This window comes from Talpa occidentalis, unplaced genomic scaffold, assembly GCF_014898055.3.
Source record: "Talpa occidentalis isolate TD23 unplaced genomic scaffold, MPIMG_talOcc4v2.1 talOcc4.13, whole genome shotgun sequence".
NCBI classification, from domain to species: domain Eukaryota; kingdom Metazoa; phylum Chordata; class Mammalia; order Eulipotyphla; family Talpidae; genus Talpa; species Talpa occidentalis.
The window spans coordinates 84,380,599-84,400,425 of NW_023601322.1; the positions used below are offsets into that span (position 1 = coordinate 84,380,599).

Genomic DNA, 19,827 nt, shown 5'->3' on the forward strand with positions numbered 1-19,827 from the left:
GCAAAAGAGTAACATCACAGGACTGCCATTGGTTTGTCTAATTCAATTGGCATCACAATGGATGACTCTAAATTAAATGTTACTATATCACTGAGTTCATGATGCTAAGGTATAATTTGTCAAATGTGAAACTTTTCTTCTATGCTTTCTACATATCCTGTTCATTCATGTTTCATTATTGTGTTAAATATTACAGTTCTAAATTTCTAAGACCTTCTCTTGATCCTTAAACTCTGCTTCCCTCCACCTTGTTCCCTGAAAACAAAGTGCTGTGCTGTGCTCCCAGAAGCCCTATTCAGCACTGAAGATGTTCCCTCAGCTGCTGGCAAGATTATTAACTGACTATAGTCCACTCTAGGACTTTGTCCAAGGTCACCCCCTTTTTGCAGCACAGGTCCTACTCAATGGTTAGTTACCTCAGGATAATTCAGAAGGTCCATCCAAATGTTGTCTTACCAATATTCCTCAGCCCCAACCCACAGCTATTCATTCTAAGAGCATTCCCTAACAAATTTCCTGTCTAGGAATATCTGTGTAAAAGCCCCTTTCCTGGGAACCTCAGCCTATATCACCCTTCTACACATAGTTTTTTCCGTTATGCTCCATACTTGCCACTTACTCCATCCCTGACCTGAACAGTCCATTTGCTGGTCACCTCTGCAGTCAACTCATCAGAAGAGCAGCTCTTCAGCACGTCATCCAAGCTAGATGTTAAGCAAAACAGTGACATGACAGTACTTGTTAGACCCCGTCTTTATGATTTAAGATTACTGATGAAGCCAGAAAATTATATGTTCTGTACACAGATGGGAACATTATATGAACTTCCAGCAAAAGAAAAAAGAAATCTCTTTGAGAACACAAAGGCCTGTCTCTCATCTTGAAGCAGAATACTACCTTTTATAGCAAAGTATGAAAAGTGAGTACATAGGTGAAAATTCATATTAAGACATGGATATCAATACATTAGAGAACAGAAAATAACAAAATGAAGGGTAAAAGGCATTAAAATTTTACTTACTCTTTTAATTTTACTCTTTTAATTTTACTTTCAACTTACTCTTTTAATTTTACTTTCAACTTACAAAAGCGATCACAAATTCTGAAGACACTGGACTTGGGTGAAAATTTTTTATTACCAAGATATAGCTCTAAGAACAGAAGGATAGTTACATGCTAGCTTAGAGTTCCTTGTAAAAATAATGATAACATGAAAAATTAGTATAAAATGAAAATCTGAAAAGTTATCTGAAATCTGAAAATGTTAAGCAATTTCTCTTGGTATGTTAGTTCGATCACTTTTGCTGAATCATGTCTGCATATTTGGGTGAACAGAGCATTTTAATTTTTCTATTTTTATTAGTAATGTAGTACATCCTTCAGAGCTTGGCATAGTCTTTAAGGATCATCTGTAGCTTCTGGCTCAGCATGATGTTCCCTCTGGCCTTCAGCCTGCCACTGAAGAATGCCTGGAAAAGAGAGAGGCAAAAGAATGCCAGCCTTTACCATGTTATGTTGTATTACATTTTTCAAAAGAGTGTTTTCAGACTGAATACAACTGAGTTAATAATTCTGGACAACAAAGATAACCTTTATCTGGCAATGTTAGTTTAATGATTATAAATAACACCTTTCTTTTCAGATATCAAAGGAAAAAAAAAAGTCCCTGTGATGTATTTTAGAAAATCATAGAATAATTCATCTGAACTGACAGATCTGGAAGTTCTACTACAACCTAAGCGTCTAGCTTTTGTCTGTTGTCTTAAACATGAATTTGAGGCCATGTGAACAAAGGGCTAATTACTATATTTCTATCAATAAAAATATGCAATCTGAAGTTTTCAAAGGTGATTAAAATTACTTATTACATCTTCACAAAACAGAAAGTCATGCAATGACAAAAATAAGATAGTGCAGTGAAGTGGTGAACAAATCAGGACACACAGAATCAGAATGCTGAGGCTGAATGTCTGGCTCTTACTAACAAGGTGAGTCTGGGCAAACACCTTAAAGTCTCTGAGTGCCAGCATCCTCATCTTTATGGGACTTGATATTACTAGCTAAATAATACAGCTTTGTTTTAGAAATTTAATGAAATAGTGTATAAAATGCATAGTGTCTGCCACATGATAAGAGCACATTAAGCTCATTATCACCAAGTAACAGGCTGGCATGTGAAAACACTAAGCAGCCCTGTACCAACTCTATATGTGACCTGACACAGAAACCTGTGCGAGTTGCTTCATTTCTCCCTCAGTGTCAAATTCCCTAGCAGTAAAATAAAAATAATGAGTCACAGTTTTTATAGTTTATTGAGAAAACAACATATGGAATACGAAGGGAAAAAGATTTTTAGCTAGATTGAAAATAAAGTAATATTCATGCACACTTAATTTACAAAAGAGGCATTCACATATCATCTCTTTTGAGAAGCACAATCATCAACTTGAAGTGGGCATATCAGTTCTTTCTCTCAACTGATAGATGAGAAAACTGAAGTTCAAGTTGCTTAAATAACCTGCTCAAGGTCACAAAGTGAGTGAGAAGCAGGGCCAGGAGTTGAACTCAGGATATCTCTGCTTAATACTGCATTGTGTTTATAAGCTAGCAGAGGCTCATGTCAGAAGCAAATCCTCTTCAAAGGGAGGAGATGCAAAAGTCGCTTAAACTTTTTATCCCAGAAATGAGGGAGGGCTGATTTAAATCAGGACCAAGTGCCAGGTATCCAAACAAGTACTGGGAATGTTAAAATGAGGCCTGCTCCCACTGTGCAGTTACAGACAGCATGGTGTACAAGGCCTGCAGAGGACTCAGTACTCAGCCCTGTCTGCCAGGACTAAAGTCTGACAGGGACTTACAACCTCAAAGAACACCTAATTACTTGAAATATACCAACATTTGATGGCTGTCATTGGAAGAGTGGAAGAGTTTTGAACATAATCTTTGCTCCTACTTGACTGTTTTCTTAGGATGATTCCCAGAATACTGCCAGATCATGACATTTGTTAACTAAGGTTCTTGACCATAGTTCCATGTTGTCACAGTTTCCAAAGCATGCATCATGGTGCACAATGGCACACCATTGGGACATTATGAAATATTTAAATTTTCAAGGAAAATACACTGACATAAGTTGCACAGAGCATGAAAAACTATTCTTGTTTGGACCTAACTACTTAACAAACTGAACCATGAGGGATTTTTTTGTTTATTTGTTATTTTTTTTTTTTGGCCAAGGAATGCTATGCAAAAAGTAATGAGAAGTTGCCATGAAGGAACAAAACCTGTGAATTTCTGCCAAATGCAGATATTGATAGAATAGATCTGCTGATAGGAAGGTGAAAGTATTTATAAGAAAGCCTTTATTTTTCCTTCAATGAAGCATGAAAGAACACAGATCATAAGCTGAAAATGAGTGCAGAAGTTTTAAGAAGACAGGTATGAAGTTGTTATCACAGACCACAGGATGAAGCTTACTAGCAAATAGTACTGAGACTGCTAGACAGTGCTTAGTGAGGCTTGTGATCAAAAATTTAGGGGAAAACCAATTAGGCTGTATTTCCTTTCCCCTGCCATGTTCATCCACTCAAACAAAGATGCAAAGATGGCAGAGTATAGTCAAAACAGGGTGCAGTTTTCTAGGAAAGTAAGATGAGAAAAACAAGGGAGTTGAGGATATTTTCAAGGGAGAAGTGAGGATGGAGCACGGAATCTAAGCCAAACAAGGACAAAGCAGGGAAGAGAGCAGATAATAGAAAGTGGCTGTATCCACAGACTGGAGGCCACAGTGAAGTTCAATTGTAGTAGCAGCAATAACATAATTCGTAATGGACTCTGTAGGTGATGGTGTTGGAAAATAGTGCTGTTTTGAATAGATAGTGAAGTTGTGCATTTAATACTGGTTAATAAGGAATGAAGCTGATGCAGAATGGAATAAGAGATATTAGAAGTCAGATCAATGATCGAATAATCATTTGTTGAAGTCATATTTATGAATCTTGAAAGAAATCACCAAGATTGACAAAGTTCTTGGCAGAGAGGGAAAGACTGCATACTATGAGATAAAGCTTTGATAGCTGAAGAAAGTGATGACAATGCAGAGGTAGGGGAGAAGGTAACAGAGCCAAATGAGTTTAAAAAGATCCCGGTATTAATTAGAATTTCCTTAAGTCATCATTAAGGAATAATAAATATTTAGGTTTTCATGAAGTGTGTGCTTCTGCTTTTGTCTTTTACATTTGAGTCTAGTCTGTGTGGTACTGATGCAGGGCTATGGAATGAGAAGCACTGTCCAATACTACTCATGAATAATTCATTCACCCCACAGAGGTCTGGTATTCCAAACTACATAATGATGTCTTGAAAATAACATTTTTTCCTTCTCCATTCTAACTGCTAATCATTTATTTTAATTGTTTGTGGACTGGTCCAGAGTTTCAGAACAGCATTAACTAATAATGGCAAGAGAGGGTACCCTTGTCTTAATTTTGATTTTCTACTGAAATGCCTCTAAATGGCTCACATGAAGACACTGGCTGGTAAGTATCGACCTCTGATTTCTAATTTCAATGTCAACTAAGACAAATTCTTAATTTTATGTATCAAGAAAAAATGTTAAATTTTATAAAATATTTACTAATACATGGTTTTTCACCTTTGAACTAACAACATACTATATTAAAAGGTCTATGAATGTTTTACATCATTTTACTGGATATTGAAGAATTTCATCCCAAAATTCAGTCCCAAAAAGTACGTGTTAAAATTCTATTAATATCAGGCCTCCCTGGTGGCGCAGCGGTTGAGCACTGGGTTGTGAAGCTGCCCGCAGCCTCTGCAGCACCAGTTCGATCCCCGGCCGCCTGGTGAGGGTTCCATATGGTGCGCAGACACCTCTCCTGCCGCCCGCTGCTCCCCTCAGCAGTGTACTTTGGTCCTTCTGCCTGTTCTGCTCCCCGCTCTGGCTCTGGTGAATTCTCTCACCCTTCCGCGCTTCTGCTGTACCCACTACTTATATAAATAAATGAATAAATGAATAAATGAATAAATTAAAAAAAAAAGATGGTGATTTGTTTAAAAAAAAAAAGTTCTATTAATATCAAATCTGCCATGCCAAGTACTGGTATCAACTGTGTCTTCTTCAGAGTTATAAGGACTCTACCTTACAAATCAGACTAAAAACTACAATTGTTACACAGGAAGCAATAATGATAAACACAGGAAGAGTTGAAGAATATTACCTTCTGAGGGTCAAGCTTTCCCAGGACCACCTCCATGAAATCTTCATCTGAAAGTATGAATGTCACATCAGCAGAGCCTTTTGCAGGGCCTTGATATACTTTTCCAGGACCACTTTTTAGGTCAATAGCTGGGGGGAAAGGAAGAAACCAAAGTCTGTCATGTACTATTCACAATATGAGAGTAAAATAAACCAATGAAAATAAAGTGAAGACATTCTTAAGAGTTTCCAAGTTAATGTGGCATTATTCTACACTATAATGCCTTCAAAAAAAAAATTTCAAATCCTTTTTTTTTGAGATCTTTTTATTCAAAAGTTCTTCGAAATAATGATTAATAGTTTTTCTCATTGAATAAGTTTATACAAGAGATATTTTAAATGTGAACAAATGTAGAAAAATGTAATAAAAGTTATTGGAGGTTATACAGTTAAGGCATTTAGGTTCAATTAAAGACTACAATCAACAGAAGGAAAGCTGAATTTTAAAACATTTCCACATTCAAAGGGGGCAGGGACTCCACAGATTATGGTAGAGGGTTACTGGTGTTTTGCTGGTAGATGTGGTTTAATACACATGTGGCTGGTTTGACTGCTGTAAGATGAGCACTAGCCAGAAGCTAATGAGCTCTAATGATCAAATGGTACCCTCAAGAATAAATGCTGACTTTAAAAGAATACTAGTTACCAAGTCTTTATAATATTCTTTCACATTCTGGCAAATTTCCAAGATTCAAGAGATGGTCTCTAACAGTCAAATAAATTTTCATTCACTCATGTATTATACTGCATAATGGATGACTAGATTTAGTTCAAATATGTAATTTGGCTCTACATAATTAATTGTGACATATATATATTTTAAAACCCAACTCGCTTCATTACTCGAATAATATTCAAGCAAAAATGCACAGTATTTTTATAATTTTGTTATATAAATGTAAATTCCAATATGTAAATTCCATTATGTTCCTATAATGGAAAAGATTACAAGTATGTAAAAAAAAAATCCATATTTCCTTTAGCAGTTAGGAGAAAAACAATGTAACTGCTCAATGGAAACCAGCCTAAACCTATCAATCTAAGGGGAAAAATATTTTTTTACTCAGCGATCCTGAATCATTATTACTTGAAATTAAATCTGGTTTTGTCAAAAGTTTCATTTGTGTGGCTATCTTATAGCTCTTAGAAACAATGAACAAATAGATTCCTATGTGGAAACATGGCACTGTATTTATGCCTGGAGTTACAGCAAACTGAATATTTAAAATTCATAGACCAAATTCTAAACGCTCACTTTATTTAGAGACGAGTGGAAATACTGGAGCCAATACTCTATACACTATGAAGAGCAGATAATCTTGTAGGACCAAAAAAGATATACCTCCAATTTCTTCCTGCCTGCCACACAGCAGACTAGCAAAGCTAAGACTGAATTCCAACTACTGCTACCACAAATATGGTTTTGAACTCTGTCTTAGGTGTGAGGTCACCACTAAGTTCCAGGTGCACAGTCCCCACAATCTAAATCACATCTCAGTCTGCTCCAGACTCAGCACAGCAACTAATCACCTTCCCTCCTAAACTCGCTCCTTCTCTGATGTTTCCCACATCTAATAACGGAGTCAACATCCTCAGTCATGCAAGCTCAAACCTTGCCATCCCTTCTGACATCTGTTTCAGACATCACAGCAGACGCATCAGTCAATTCTGTCTTAGCAATAGATCCAGACAGGTCTCTCCTCTCCATTACTGCCATGCCTTGATTCAGGTTTTTTTTTTTCCTTTTAGTCTGCACTTCAGCAACTCGTTTCCTCAAAACTCCAGTATTTCAAACGCTCCTGATACACTGCCACTGCCACTGCTTCCGTTATTCGTGTTGACAAGACATCCTGTCTTTTCATACAACCATACCTTCAAGATAATGCAAGTTCAGTTCCACACATGGAAATAAATAAGTCCACTATGTATAAAAAATAATGCGTAGACCTTAACTTAAAGATACTTTATAACTAAAAAATGAAGTGAGCACATGCTACTGGAAAAATGGCACCAATGATCTTATTCCACCCAGCACCACCCCAAACCTTCAATTTGTGAAAAGCACAATGTCTGCAAAGCACAATAAAATGAAGTGCCATGAAGCAAGGTAAGCCTGCATTTGTAATCTGCAGCCTCGCAGAGAATCTGGCATATGGAAATACTCAAGTATTTGTTAAATGAAGCATCCTTCCATTCTATAAAGGCCAACAGCATCTTTTCCATGTCTCTTACCATTTCTGTCCTAATGGAATTATCTGTATATCTGAATAGGTCCCAATTCCTTATTTGAACTCCTTTAGGCCAGACATTTTGGAATTCAGAATGTTACAGCTTTCAGGAAGGAGTCTGGGGCAAAATGTGTATTATATATCAAGAAAGAGCCTGCCAACAACACTTGCAAAGCAAATAAATGATTTTAATACTCAACTCACACCATGTGAGATAAAGGCAATCAACTACATCATGTCAAGTTCAGGTAAGGTTTTATTATCAATGATTTATGAGGGGGAAAAAAGTTTATTTTCAGAACGTGAAGTTTCTGAAGTTGCAGAAAAAAAGCAGACTTCTCTATCGGTAACATAAAGCCTCTGATTCTTTATCTTCTTTATGCCTTCCTGTAATCTTTCATTTCTATGAAATTTTTACTGTTACTTAGAACAACAATAAGATTCAAAGGTTTTACAAGAAAAATTTTTGGCTGGTTTCAGATATTAATAACAATAAATAGTAGAAAATACATTGTTCACTCATAAAATGTTCCAATGGTGTATTTTTCCTGAATAGTTCGCTCATACTAAACAAAAAGTAAATGTTACTATCTATATAGTAAATGTAATCAAAGGAAGGACACGAATTTCAGCACTTTCTTTTAAAAGGGAGACATCTGATTCCATCTATGTGGTTTTACCATTTATTTATTAGCATGTTAAATCAGTCTACTTCCACCCTAGACATTAGAAATAAATCAACCCGCAGTTCTTTTTTAGAGTTAAGACCAAGATCAAGTGGGAAGAGGCATAATTAAAAGCAATCACAATACAGTAAGATAACTGTGACAAGTAACAGACTGTGTTTGTTCAAAGGGAATTCAGAGATTTATTTCTCCATCTGATGCACACTTTCACCTTTTTAACCTAATCAAAGTATCCCTTAAGAAAAAAAAAAAGGCAAAGGACAATCTTTATTCAAAAGTTTTAATACATGAAGGCACAGATACTGAGGAAAGTTTTCAAACATACCCAGGTCATCAATTCAATTACATAGAGTAGCAAAAAAAAGGACACAGACATTGTGTTCTTGATATTTGCACAGATATTAACAGTGAAATAAGTCGGGCTTCTACCTTGACCTCAATCTCCAAATCCAACCTAAAGAAGGCAATAACTATGGGTCACAATGCTTTTAACCATTCTAAGGCAAATTTCATAATCAAAACATTCTCTCCAGATGTGCACATGAGAAGGTACAGGTGAGCATTGCAAGCTATGACTTTTGAAGCCTTCCCTCTGACTTCTTTTGCAGAACAATGGTCTACTTCTCTCCATGCACACTCTTAGCCTACAGAGAAGAGGAAGGATTCTCTAATCTCTCCCAGATGGTATCAGACCAAAGCAGCTGAGGTCACAGTGCCCCTGGTCAAGGCAGCTCTCCTGTTCCTAGGTGACCATACATGACAGGCCTCAGGGCACCTAACCATTAAAATCATAGCTGTGGAGGGCTCCTCCTCCACAATCAAAACCAACCCTGACCCAGCACTGATACCAAAACTCTCCTAATTGTCTCTAGATTGCCCTCCCTTCCCACAGAATGTATAGAGGTTTGCTACTGATGTTATCTGGATGACAGGATGTGGGAGGGAACAGAGGAGATGGGCGTGGACCAGGATCTTTGTGGTTGGAATGTGCCTTCCAGGTCAAACACCTTGTTCCCACACTTGATCAAGGTCACTCACTTAAGCCACTCCAGTGCCTTCTGAGCCCAGCCATGTTGATCTGAGAATTTGCCCTATTATCTGTAACCAGGTTTTTGGTCCCCCATGATGTGACTAAAGCTAAACAAGCAACAGCAATTTAAAACACAAACTACTTGAATATTAGGTCTTTAACAAAACATTTGCACTGTTTGTAAAAAAAAAGTTAGCTATTTCCTAAGTCCAGCCATTTAATAATCTGCTTTAAGTCATTAAATATCAAAATCAAAATAAAGATGCCAACATACAACAGTCTCCTAAGATAATAGAGACCAGAAGACCTAGACAGTTTCTGCTGCCAGCAACAGTGATTTAACTTAGTGATGCAAAGACTGCAAAAAAAAACAAAAACTAAAACTGAGGCTGGTTGCATAGCTAAGAATCAAATCAAACAACAGATCACACAGAATACTGAACAATTAAAATCCCATTGTTAGTTCTGAAAAATAAAGACCAGAAAAGATGATAAAAGAAATAAAAGCTGTAAGACATCAATAAGTAGTTATTAACAGAATTTGAATACTCTCATTCTTTCAGGAGAAACATAAGGAAAAATCCTTTTCTTAAGTTAATGAAGGATAATTTTTATTTATTTTTTTTTTAATTATTTTTTTTAATAGAGGCATGTTTTATTTATTTGTTTGTTTGTTTGTTCGTTTTGCTTATACATGCACTGGGTACAGTCAGAAGCGTGGGAGGGTGAGAGAATTCACCAGAGCCAGAGCAGGGAGCAGAGCAGGCAGAAGGACCAAAGTACACTGCTGAGGGGAGCAGCGGGCGGCAGGAGAGGTCTGCGCGCCGAAGGATAATTTTTAAATGTAAGGAAGTGACTTAAAAATATTTCATTTGACCTGATATATGTGCTTTATGTTTAAGAGACTGTGAAGATTAGTTAATGAAGCATATAGCCAAGAATACTACAGGAAATGTAGTAATTTCAGGTATTACAAAGAAATCTTTAAAACAGTTTATTTTCATTTTCATTGATTTCCTATATTTCTAGGAATCATACATGTCGTTGGCCCTGAAACATATGATTTCACATGAAAAACAACTTACCTAAGGAGATAGGACTTACCTACCTTTGAAGAGGCACATTTTAATCATGACAGGATACCTTAACTCTATTTACTAAGAGTTACCTTAGGATACTATAAAGTCAGGGAAATGACTTACTCCACTTAGATGCAATGTTGCCATGTTTAGTGATATGCCACTCAAACACAGCGTTTACTTTCTTTGCCACCTCCTGCCCGACATCCTTAAGGCGGCGGCCTATTTCCTCAAATACAAGGGCACTCTGAAGCTGCCCACCCTAGCAAAGAAAGAAAATCTCATGTTAAAAGTTTGGAAAAATTACCACAAAATATATACACAAAAAAGTGAATTTAAAACCTGTACATAAGTAAGGTAAACTAGTCTTTATTTATATCATCCATAACCTCAGTTCTCTTAACTGGACAACCTATGTCCTAACTAACTTTAGAAGAAAATCAGTGCACAAATCAATGGTCTCATTTTCTTTATTTTTTATTTTTTTAAAGATTTATTTTTATTTATTTTTACATAGAAGAACTGGGGTATAGGCCAGAGGTATGGGGGAAGGTGAGAGGATTCACAGAAGACACTGTGTAGAGCAGAACAGGCAGATCTACTGAAATACACTGCTGAGGGGAGTAGCAGGCGAGTCAGGAGAGGTCTGCTGCGCCATGTGGGTAGCTCCCTGGCCAGGGATCGAACTCAGGCTGCAGAGGATAGCAAGAGCTTAACAGCACTAAGACCCCTGCACCACCAGGGAGGACCCCTCATTTATTTATTTTTGAAATAAAACTAAATGGCATGAAGTTTTATTTCTTTTCAGCTCTAAAATGCTAAAGTTTTTGATCTAAGATTCTTAAAGAATTTTAATCTTCACTCAGTGACATGATAGTACAGCCAATGAAAGACAAGATCATGGGTATGAACACCTCAATACTACACAGTTTATTATTTGGAGACAGAAAATTAGCATGTTCATTATAAGCCCCACCCCGTTAATACAGAAAAACAAAAATGTTTTAATAAAAAATACATGCTACTGTTTTTGTATTTGCAAACAAAACTTTATACAAACCTGTAAATCATGAAAAAAGTCCAGAATATAACTTTATTTTTCTTTAAAAAACTTTTTGCTCAGGATTTCTCACTAGATTAACAAGTTACTCTAAAATTAGAAAATGAATTATTTTCCTTGAAAAATAGTCTAGTGTCCTCAAAAAAATTTTTTTTTTAAATTTGTAAGTTTTCAAAATAGTCTTTTTATTTCAAGCAGTTCTCAATGTCCCTCAGTTCAAGAAATAAGAATCTTTCACAGCTCTTACTTTTCTAAAGTAGCCTAAACAGGGCCTCCCCTGGTGGTGCAGGCTAGGTTGAGTGCAGGGCTGTGAAGCTGTCCAAAGCCTCTGCAGCACGGGTTTGATCCCAGCCGGCTGGCGAGGGTCCCACATGGCGTGGCAGACCTCTCCTGTCTTGCCCGCTGCTTCCCTCAGCAGTGTATTTCTTCAGTCTGCCTGTTCTGTTCCCCGCTCTGTCTCTGGTGAATCCTTTCACCCTCCCATGCATCTGGTCTGTAGCCCAGTTCTTGTATAAATAAGTAAGTCTTAAAAAAAAAAATAAAGTAGCCTAAACATTCTTAGAATGACATTAATTGAAATCCATAAATCAGGAAATGACCTGGATATCAATTTTTATAACCTACCTGAGAGGGTATTTTAGCTGACATATCAGATGTTGGCACAAGATCCACATAAGCATTGGAAATGACGATGTCTCCAGTTCCTTGGATCTTATAAGAGAGAAATGAAAAATTCACTGTGATTATTTCAATAAAGACACAATCTCACTGCAAAACAGCATAAAGTCATTTAAAAAATTTATAATTTTTTCTTCACATGAAAAAGACATTAAATTAATAGTTCATAAGTTAGATGTCAAGATGAGTAAACAAAAAGGCTTACTGATGTAATTATTACTAACTCTGACTGTAGAATCAATTGGAGCTTTTTAATAAAATCCCTGTGATCAGTTCCCAACACAAAAAATTCCAATAATTTAAATGGTCTGGGTGAAGTCAAGCCACTGATAGTTGGGAGATTTTTTTGCTAATAAAAGTGTGCCTAATGACAATTAAGGGGAACTAGGTTGAGAACTGCTAAATGCTTATAAATAGTAAAGGGTATGGCACAGTATCCACATAAAGGAGTGGTACTCAAAATGCAGCTGTTCTGTTAATGTGGAATAAAATTGGCTAAGAAAAGTCCATTTTAAAGCCATAAATCTAGTTCAGTTTCAAACAGGAAATACATATAGCAGAAGCTAAATGCTTAAAAGAGCTTTCATCAGACTATTCAAGATGTTTTATCAAATAATAACTAAAAGACTGATTTTTTTTAATAATCAAGATCATTCTCCCATTACTACTTCCCATCAGACTTTGGGGAAAACAAAAAGATTTTTAAACTACTGTATTTCAAATTATACATTACAAATATGGAAAGAGGCAATTTAGGAATAAAATACACTTTCATAATTACTTCCTTATAACTAAGTCAAGAATATCATTTGGAAACACTGGTTTAAAATGTTTCTTAGAATACAACATAAAGGAAAGGAGACAGGGAGGGAGAGAAAAACTTCTATATGTAACCAATAAAAAAGGAGTAGTTCCAGTATGGGTGATGAGGGGCGATATGAAGAAATGCTTAGAATTGATCAAAATGGCAAGAATATAAATTTAGATATTAAATTATTTCTCAATACCTTTAAGTTTGGATCTATAGAAATTATTCCTAAACTGTTCATTGCTAGGACTGTGGAAAAATAAAAACCTATAATGAACTCATGGTGTCTAACATTTTTTTTTTTTTTAAATTGATGCAGTATTGGTTTACAACATTGTATATGATTTAGAGGATCGCATCCTATTGTATGTTACAATATCAGAACTACCACCAAGGCCCCCACACCTTTACCATAGTCCACTGTGGCCCCCTCCAGAGTTAATAATCTTATGCAAAAAACCAAAACTTACACGAAACAATTATAAGAGGGCTCCAGAATATATGGGTAGATAGTCAACAGATGGAAGCTGTCATTATTTTTGGTGGTGTAAATTGTTACAACACAAACCAATCACATAGTACAAAATATTCAGGCCAAAAACGTCATCAAGTTGGTCAATGAAGTCAACAAAATTTATCTTTAGAAAATTTACAAATAAAAGGATGATTACATGTCCTTTTAGGATTTTACTGAAGTACTGCTAACAACTTCACCCAGAAATCACTTCACCCTATAGGGAGATACACTTTTAATACACAGACACCCATCAAGTTTAGCATAAAGTAGAAAACATGAAAAACAGAGTATACAGGCATCTTATTTTCAGTGAAAAGTTGCCACTGATTTAATAAGATATTCTAGAGTTTGTCTCATATCCAAAAAAATGTTAAGATGGAACATAATTATAGAGTGAGGTAACAAAAAAGATTACCTCTGATGCTATTTTTCATACCTTGGTTTGAAAATGGATTCTATTTCCTTCCTTCCACATCTCAGTTTGTAGAGTCTGTCCTGGGTATACCGGTTTAGCAAAACGAGCCTTTAATAAAAATGATTTAAAAATGTTTTAAAATGGAACTTTCTACATATGGGAGGAATAATTGGAAAGTTAGACAGTATAAAAGGAGAAAATGGAAGTTGAAATACATTTAAATTCATTAAAGAACTAAAAATATTATTATGACAAAACTTGCCGGGAAAGGATGTAGTCATAAGTAAGTTAATTTTTGATGTTTCAAAATATGGAGTCAAATCTATTTAATCTTGACAAATCAAGAAAGAGAAGCATAATTATACTACAAAAGTTATACAATCACCAGAATAACTTAAAAGACATAGTTAAAGGTGGTACTAATTATGTCTGGGGAATGAGATCTGAAGTGGGTATTTACTAACATAACACCACTTTTTATTTCATAATTTGTTATTCTATTTCAGTTGTTCTGTGTATAGTTACAATAAAATGAAAAGCATGAGAATAAAGTGTTAATCAAGGGCAAAGCATCAGAAAATGCATTTTCACTGCTACATAGAACAGAAATCAAAGTTTTTGGAGTTGACACTGTCTTAAACTTTACTTAGCATACATCTTTTGACTTTTACTTCTTCAAAGATACTGTGTGCACAGATACTTTTGTTACTTATAATGGATGGAACCCTAATATGCAGTTATCGAAGTGATGTAGGCTTATGTTTATTAAACTTCAAACAAAGCCACTTAACATTTTCAATTAAATTAGGGCAAATTGCAAAACAGTAAAAAAAAAAGTCTTACAATGGAAAATCTCAAGCTTTTTTTAAGGTATATATGCTGATACATATGTGGTCCAATTAATTTATAAGATAATCCAGTTAATCTATTAAAATTGTAATCGTAAAAAGAAAACATACTGATTGCAAAGTCAACGACATAATACAAATGCTGCTTCAGTATAGTATCATTTAAATGTAGTCACTGCAACCCCTTTTCTTATCCTAAAATAAAAAAAGGTGCTGAAATTATGTAACAATATGCATATACCTTAATTGCCTTGAATCTCGACACATCATTATTTGCAAACTGCTGTAACACATGCCTGGCGGAAAATCCAAATGTACACAATCCATGTAATATGGGTTTGTCAAAACCTAACAAAAAAGAGAATGTAGTTAGATATTGGCACTTTTCATATTTAAAACCTGAGAATAGTTAATTCAGGGTTTTAAAAAGATGTCTTTAAACTGCACTGACATGACATATCATCAATTCTAAGAAACAAGGAAAATATTTCATAAATAATCCTTCCTGGGAGAAAATGATAAAAAGGAAAACAGAAAAGAAAAAAAAAAAAAACAAGAAAGGATTGTGAGAAATTTTGCAAACACAAAAAGTTGCTTTGTTTAGCTTTGGTTGTAACAGTGAAAGAGTCCATTGTGATTGCAGTGCCCACGTATGTAGCTGACCCTTCCTTAGCCTTTCAGGTCCCTGTTCTTGCCTTTAATGTCCCAGCCCATCATATCTCAGATACCCACCCCTAAGGTCCCCTCCTAGACCCTGCACTAGCAGGAGCTTCCCTTCACCATAATTGAAAGTTGAAATAAACCATTTTCTGAACACTTCATTCCTACCTTTTCATGTCCTTAGCAAGGGCTGCTTTTTTTTTCAAATGTGATTCAAACTACCAGTCAAAAGAAGCAATGTGTTTAACTACAGCATATTATTTGATAACTGGCCTAATATTTTTCATTAGTCCATATTATTAGCAACTCACCTGCTAAGCCAGCAAAGTTAGGATCAATGTGCAAGGGATTCCAATCTCCACTAAGGCGGTACAAAGCAGCCTACGGAGAGAGGATTATAAAAGTAAGTAGCGCTCATGTTTTCTTAGATGACTTTTTTAAAAAACAGGAAATAATACTGGCCATAGCAATAAAAAACATCATTATATATACCAAATTGAGGTTCTGATAAAAAAATTTTCTGGACAAAAAAGATTTTATAGCACCTGCCAATGAAATCAGGTGGGTGACAAGAGACTGTCAAATCATAGGAAGGGGACCTAGGAACCACATCTGGGTATATGTGACACGGTTTTCACTGCCTAAGCAGAAAGTCAAAAAAGAAATCCAACAATCTATTTTCACTAAAACACAATGAAGATAAGGTAAATGTTTATAGTCTCTTTTTAACCAAGCAAAATTTATGTGAACTGTCTTGATGGATGCTTTAAATTGACACTTATAACACAATAGTAGACATTTAATCATCAGACTTGTCAGAAAATTTCATTCTCCTGGTACACTAAATTCCTGAATGTCAGCTCATCCTGCAAGGAAACACTGGTAGGTTGCCATTAAGGTGAAGTTTCTGCTTAGTCCAAATTTTCACATCACTTCTTTATTTAGATAAACTGGGATTAGCAGAAGATGTAAACAGCAATAGGGGAAAGTTATCAAAATTTTTAGTATTTAGATTATGCATTGTTCAAACTACAGAGTACTTTTCAGTGTTAAAGGGGAGAAACTTATAAAACAGCTAACAGTATGTATTTACCTGTAAATTAACTTGACTCCTTTGGACATGCCTCAAGACTTTTTCCCTTTCTCATCAACTGCTGTGTTAAGCTTTTCAAGACTATTAAAACATTGAGTGAACTAGCCAAGTCAGCACATTTGGCCTTCTTTAATTACTGATTTTTAAATTATTGATTATTCTTTTTAAACAAATTTCATAAACTGAAAATAACAATTCCCATAATTCTGAGGAAAACATCATTTCCTTTTTAGCATGCTTTCAGTAATTTTAATAAGCTTTCCCTCCTCTGTCACCTCATGATATTTCTGTAATTTACTTTTTCGAAGAGTCAGTGTTTCCTTTTATGAGTCTACTAAATAGAACTAAAATTAGTAATCACTGAATGTGTAAAATTCCGTATAAAAAGTTGTGGGATTATACAATTTTTTTAAAAAAGCACTTTACAAGCAATGAAACACTAGGCAAGTACACATCACCATGCTAGAGATGAATGAACGAAAAAGTACATTACAGAGCTTCAAAGCGAAGCTGTCAAACATAAAGATCATGGGTTCTGTCATCAAGTAAGCCTGGGTTCAAAGTCAGCTCTGCCATTAATGTACAAACTCATCACCTTCAGCTTCAATTTTTCTCATGTAAAAAAATTCAGAGGACAATAAGCCAATTTCAAAGCACTATTTTTTGATAAATATTAATATCTTCATAAATGATAGTCATTACTATAATTTATAAGATTTTAGCAAAGAATAAGACAATCAAGTTTTTATGATTAATACCAGTATCTTTATTTCACAGATGTCGTTCCTATAAATTAAAAGAACCTTTCTTCTAACGAAATATTAAAGGAATAAGAAAATTTTCATATTATTTCAGTCATTGCATGCTTCCTATAGACAACAGAATAAATAAAAACAAAAAAATCCATCATGAGAAATGACTAAAGTCAAGTATTGGGTTTTAGATTAAATCAATCATAATGCAAGCTAATCATTCTCCAAATAATAAGGAACATTGTCAAAACCCATTTTCTGACTATTTTTAAGAACTTTTATATTTAAGGAAAACTAAAGGCTTGTTTTATTTTCCTCACATATAAGGCACTAAAACACAGACACACGAAACAGCTGAAAAAAATATATACTCTTACTTGCACATTAAATATGTATGAGAGGATCTTGTACCTATGAGTAAAGTAGTTCTTAATTTTATTTTTAAAAATGGTTTCACAAGTTAAATTAAATGCTAACTAAAAATCCTTCTCAAATTCTGCCATCTACTAAAGCACACAGACCAGTGAACACTGGAGCATCGCAGGACTACCAAACAAGATGAACTCTGCAGCCTCCATAGCTTTCTGCCTAATGGCACTTTTCACAGTGCAGTGCGAGAAGGGAAACCCAATCTCAGTAGAAAAGTCTCAGTAAGTTAACAACATAAAGATCAGAGCTCTGCAAAGCTGTGCAGTTGGAATGTATGTGTACCAAAAAAGGAGGTAGCTACATAGAAAAGAGCTCCAGAAATCTAAATAGAGCACCCCTGAAGAGTCATTCAGAAAGGCCTGAAGATGAGACACCGTGTGAAGAGGCCATGTGGAGAACAGATGCACCGCAGCCAAGAGGCAGCACTGAGAACCTGAATGTGTGAAGGAAGCTATTTTGGACCTTCTGGCCCTGCTACTGTCTGAGAACAGCTACATGACAAAAAAAAATCATTGCTTTAAAACAAAAGAAAAAAGGTCCATATAATTAGTAGGTATTATACATATGGTAATTTAATAAAGAATTGTATCTTAATGGCTAGTATAACCAACAAACTAAAGATTAACTTTATTGAAAAATGATGATAGCAAAAATTTTAACTGTTAGAATAGACAGTATAAGATATATATCTGGAGAAAGTACAAATATCTGTTTTCAATTTTCCCAAATGCAAAGTCTAATTTCTGATATCTGTTCATTCTTTTTTCTTTCTAGATCACTGTTGATGAATTTCTATTTAAAAAATTACAAAGTACACTTGTAAAGATGTAGCAGTTTCAAGAGGAAGAAACTCTTCTAAAGACATGATACATCAAATATTCCAGAAGTGATGTCAGAGCTAAAAATATGACTGCCCATTTTCTTACTGATTCAAAAGTTAGTGGTAATTTTTTCCTTATTTCTGCTTTTCCTTAAACACTATGTAATCATCTCCCATGATTCTCCAGTGTGAATGTTCTTATTCCTTGAGCACACATCATGTTCGTGTCTTCCCTTACAGTCTCCTATCATTACTTCTTATCTCCTGAGGCCACAGAGCAAGTCCAACATCGTTGGTAAAAGAGTGTGTCGACAATATCGCTGTCATTTACTTAAGTCCTATCTTTTCTACCAAACTCTTCTGTACATTGCTCCCTAATGCATATCCCTTCTCTGAATGTCTACAGCACTTATGCTACAATTCAAAGCCTTGTACTTAATTATTTCTTGCTATGTTATCCTAGTTACTCCAGTATCTATGTCTTGGGTATCTAAGTATCTTTCAACCTCCTGACAACAGATCGCATTTCTTCTGACTTTTATCTCCTGTGGCACTGATCTAGTCCACAACACCACAAAAATCACTGAAATTTATGCAAAACTTTATGTGAGTTATTTTTTATTTTATTTTTTAAGAAATAGTATGTACCTTTCATCATATTCTTAAAAGACCACATGACATGAAATTGTCAGGAACCTCTGTGGAATCATTTATTACTCTCATTATTTAAATTAAAAAAAATTCTTAAAAATTGTTTTCTCATGCTGCGAAATACTCTGCTAAAAAGCTAACAGAAAGTTCTATTTATCTGAAAAAGTGTGAAAGAAAGGAAGTCTCTCCACTTGCTTTGTGTAGAAATTCAAGCGTTGGAAACTATTCAGCTTTTCTTATCTAGCTGATACATTTACTATAGCAGAAACCAAGTATCAACAGAATAAAGGAGCATTGTTGGGTCTTCTGAACCATGAAACCATGGATTGCTTTCTGTTCTTTAGTGCCCTAATAAAATTAAGTTCTCTGTGAACTTTTAATTAAACATAAATATGGGTGCATTCTTAATAAACTGATAGAAACAGTAGTGGATGGGAATAACACTTGATGGCAAAAACTAACCTGAGAAAGAGTACTGTTCTGTCCATCATCTACTTACGTAGTACAAAACAAAACAGAGTATGTGTCAGCCTTAATTCCTTTACCAAACATAAATCTTACAAAAGTTTTATATTAAGCATATCTATATTAGCATCAAAAATAAGTGAACTTTGTAATCTGCTGTCATTACACACTCTGTCACAGCAGCACTTCAGAACTCTGCTTATCCTGTTCTGTATCTGTGTGTTTAGTGCTCTGACATCTGAGAGAAGAACCTTTAGGTCTGACAAAAGCAAAGTTGCTTTTCTCATATACAGTTGTCTTTTGTTTCCCATGTGAATCTTTGCATGCTCA

General features: G+C 35.1%; 1 protein-coding gene across 2 annotated transcripts in view; it reads right to left on the minus strand.

The window, feature by feature from the left end:
* Positions 1-1,036: 1,036 nt before the first annotated feature.
* Positions 1,037-19,827, minus strand: part of HSD17B4 (hydroxysteroid 17-beta dehydrogenase 4) — a 66,953-nt gene continuing 48,162 nt past the window's right edge. For both annotated transcript variants that reach the window (XM_054694507.1, XM_037509470.2), the window contains exons 18-24: positions 15,599-15,668; positions 14,869-14,975; positions 13,801-13,887; positions 11,986-12,072; positions 10,425-10,563; positions 5,241-5,368; positions 1,037-1,469 (exon numbers count right to left, since the gene is read on the minus strand). In XM_054694507.1, coding sequence (XP_054550482.1) covers positions 1,380-1,469; positions 5,241-5,368; positions 10,425-10,563; positions 11,986-12,072; positions 13,801-13,887; positions 14,869-14,975; positions 15,599-15,668 — 708 coding nt within the window. In that variant the 3' untranslated portion in view covers positions 1,037-1,379. The remainder of the gene's footprint in view (positions 1,470-5,240; positions 5,369-10,424; positions 10,564-11,985; positions 12,073-13,800; positions 13,888-14,868; positions 14,976-15,598; positions 15,669-19,827) is intronic.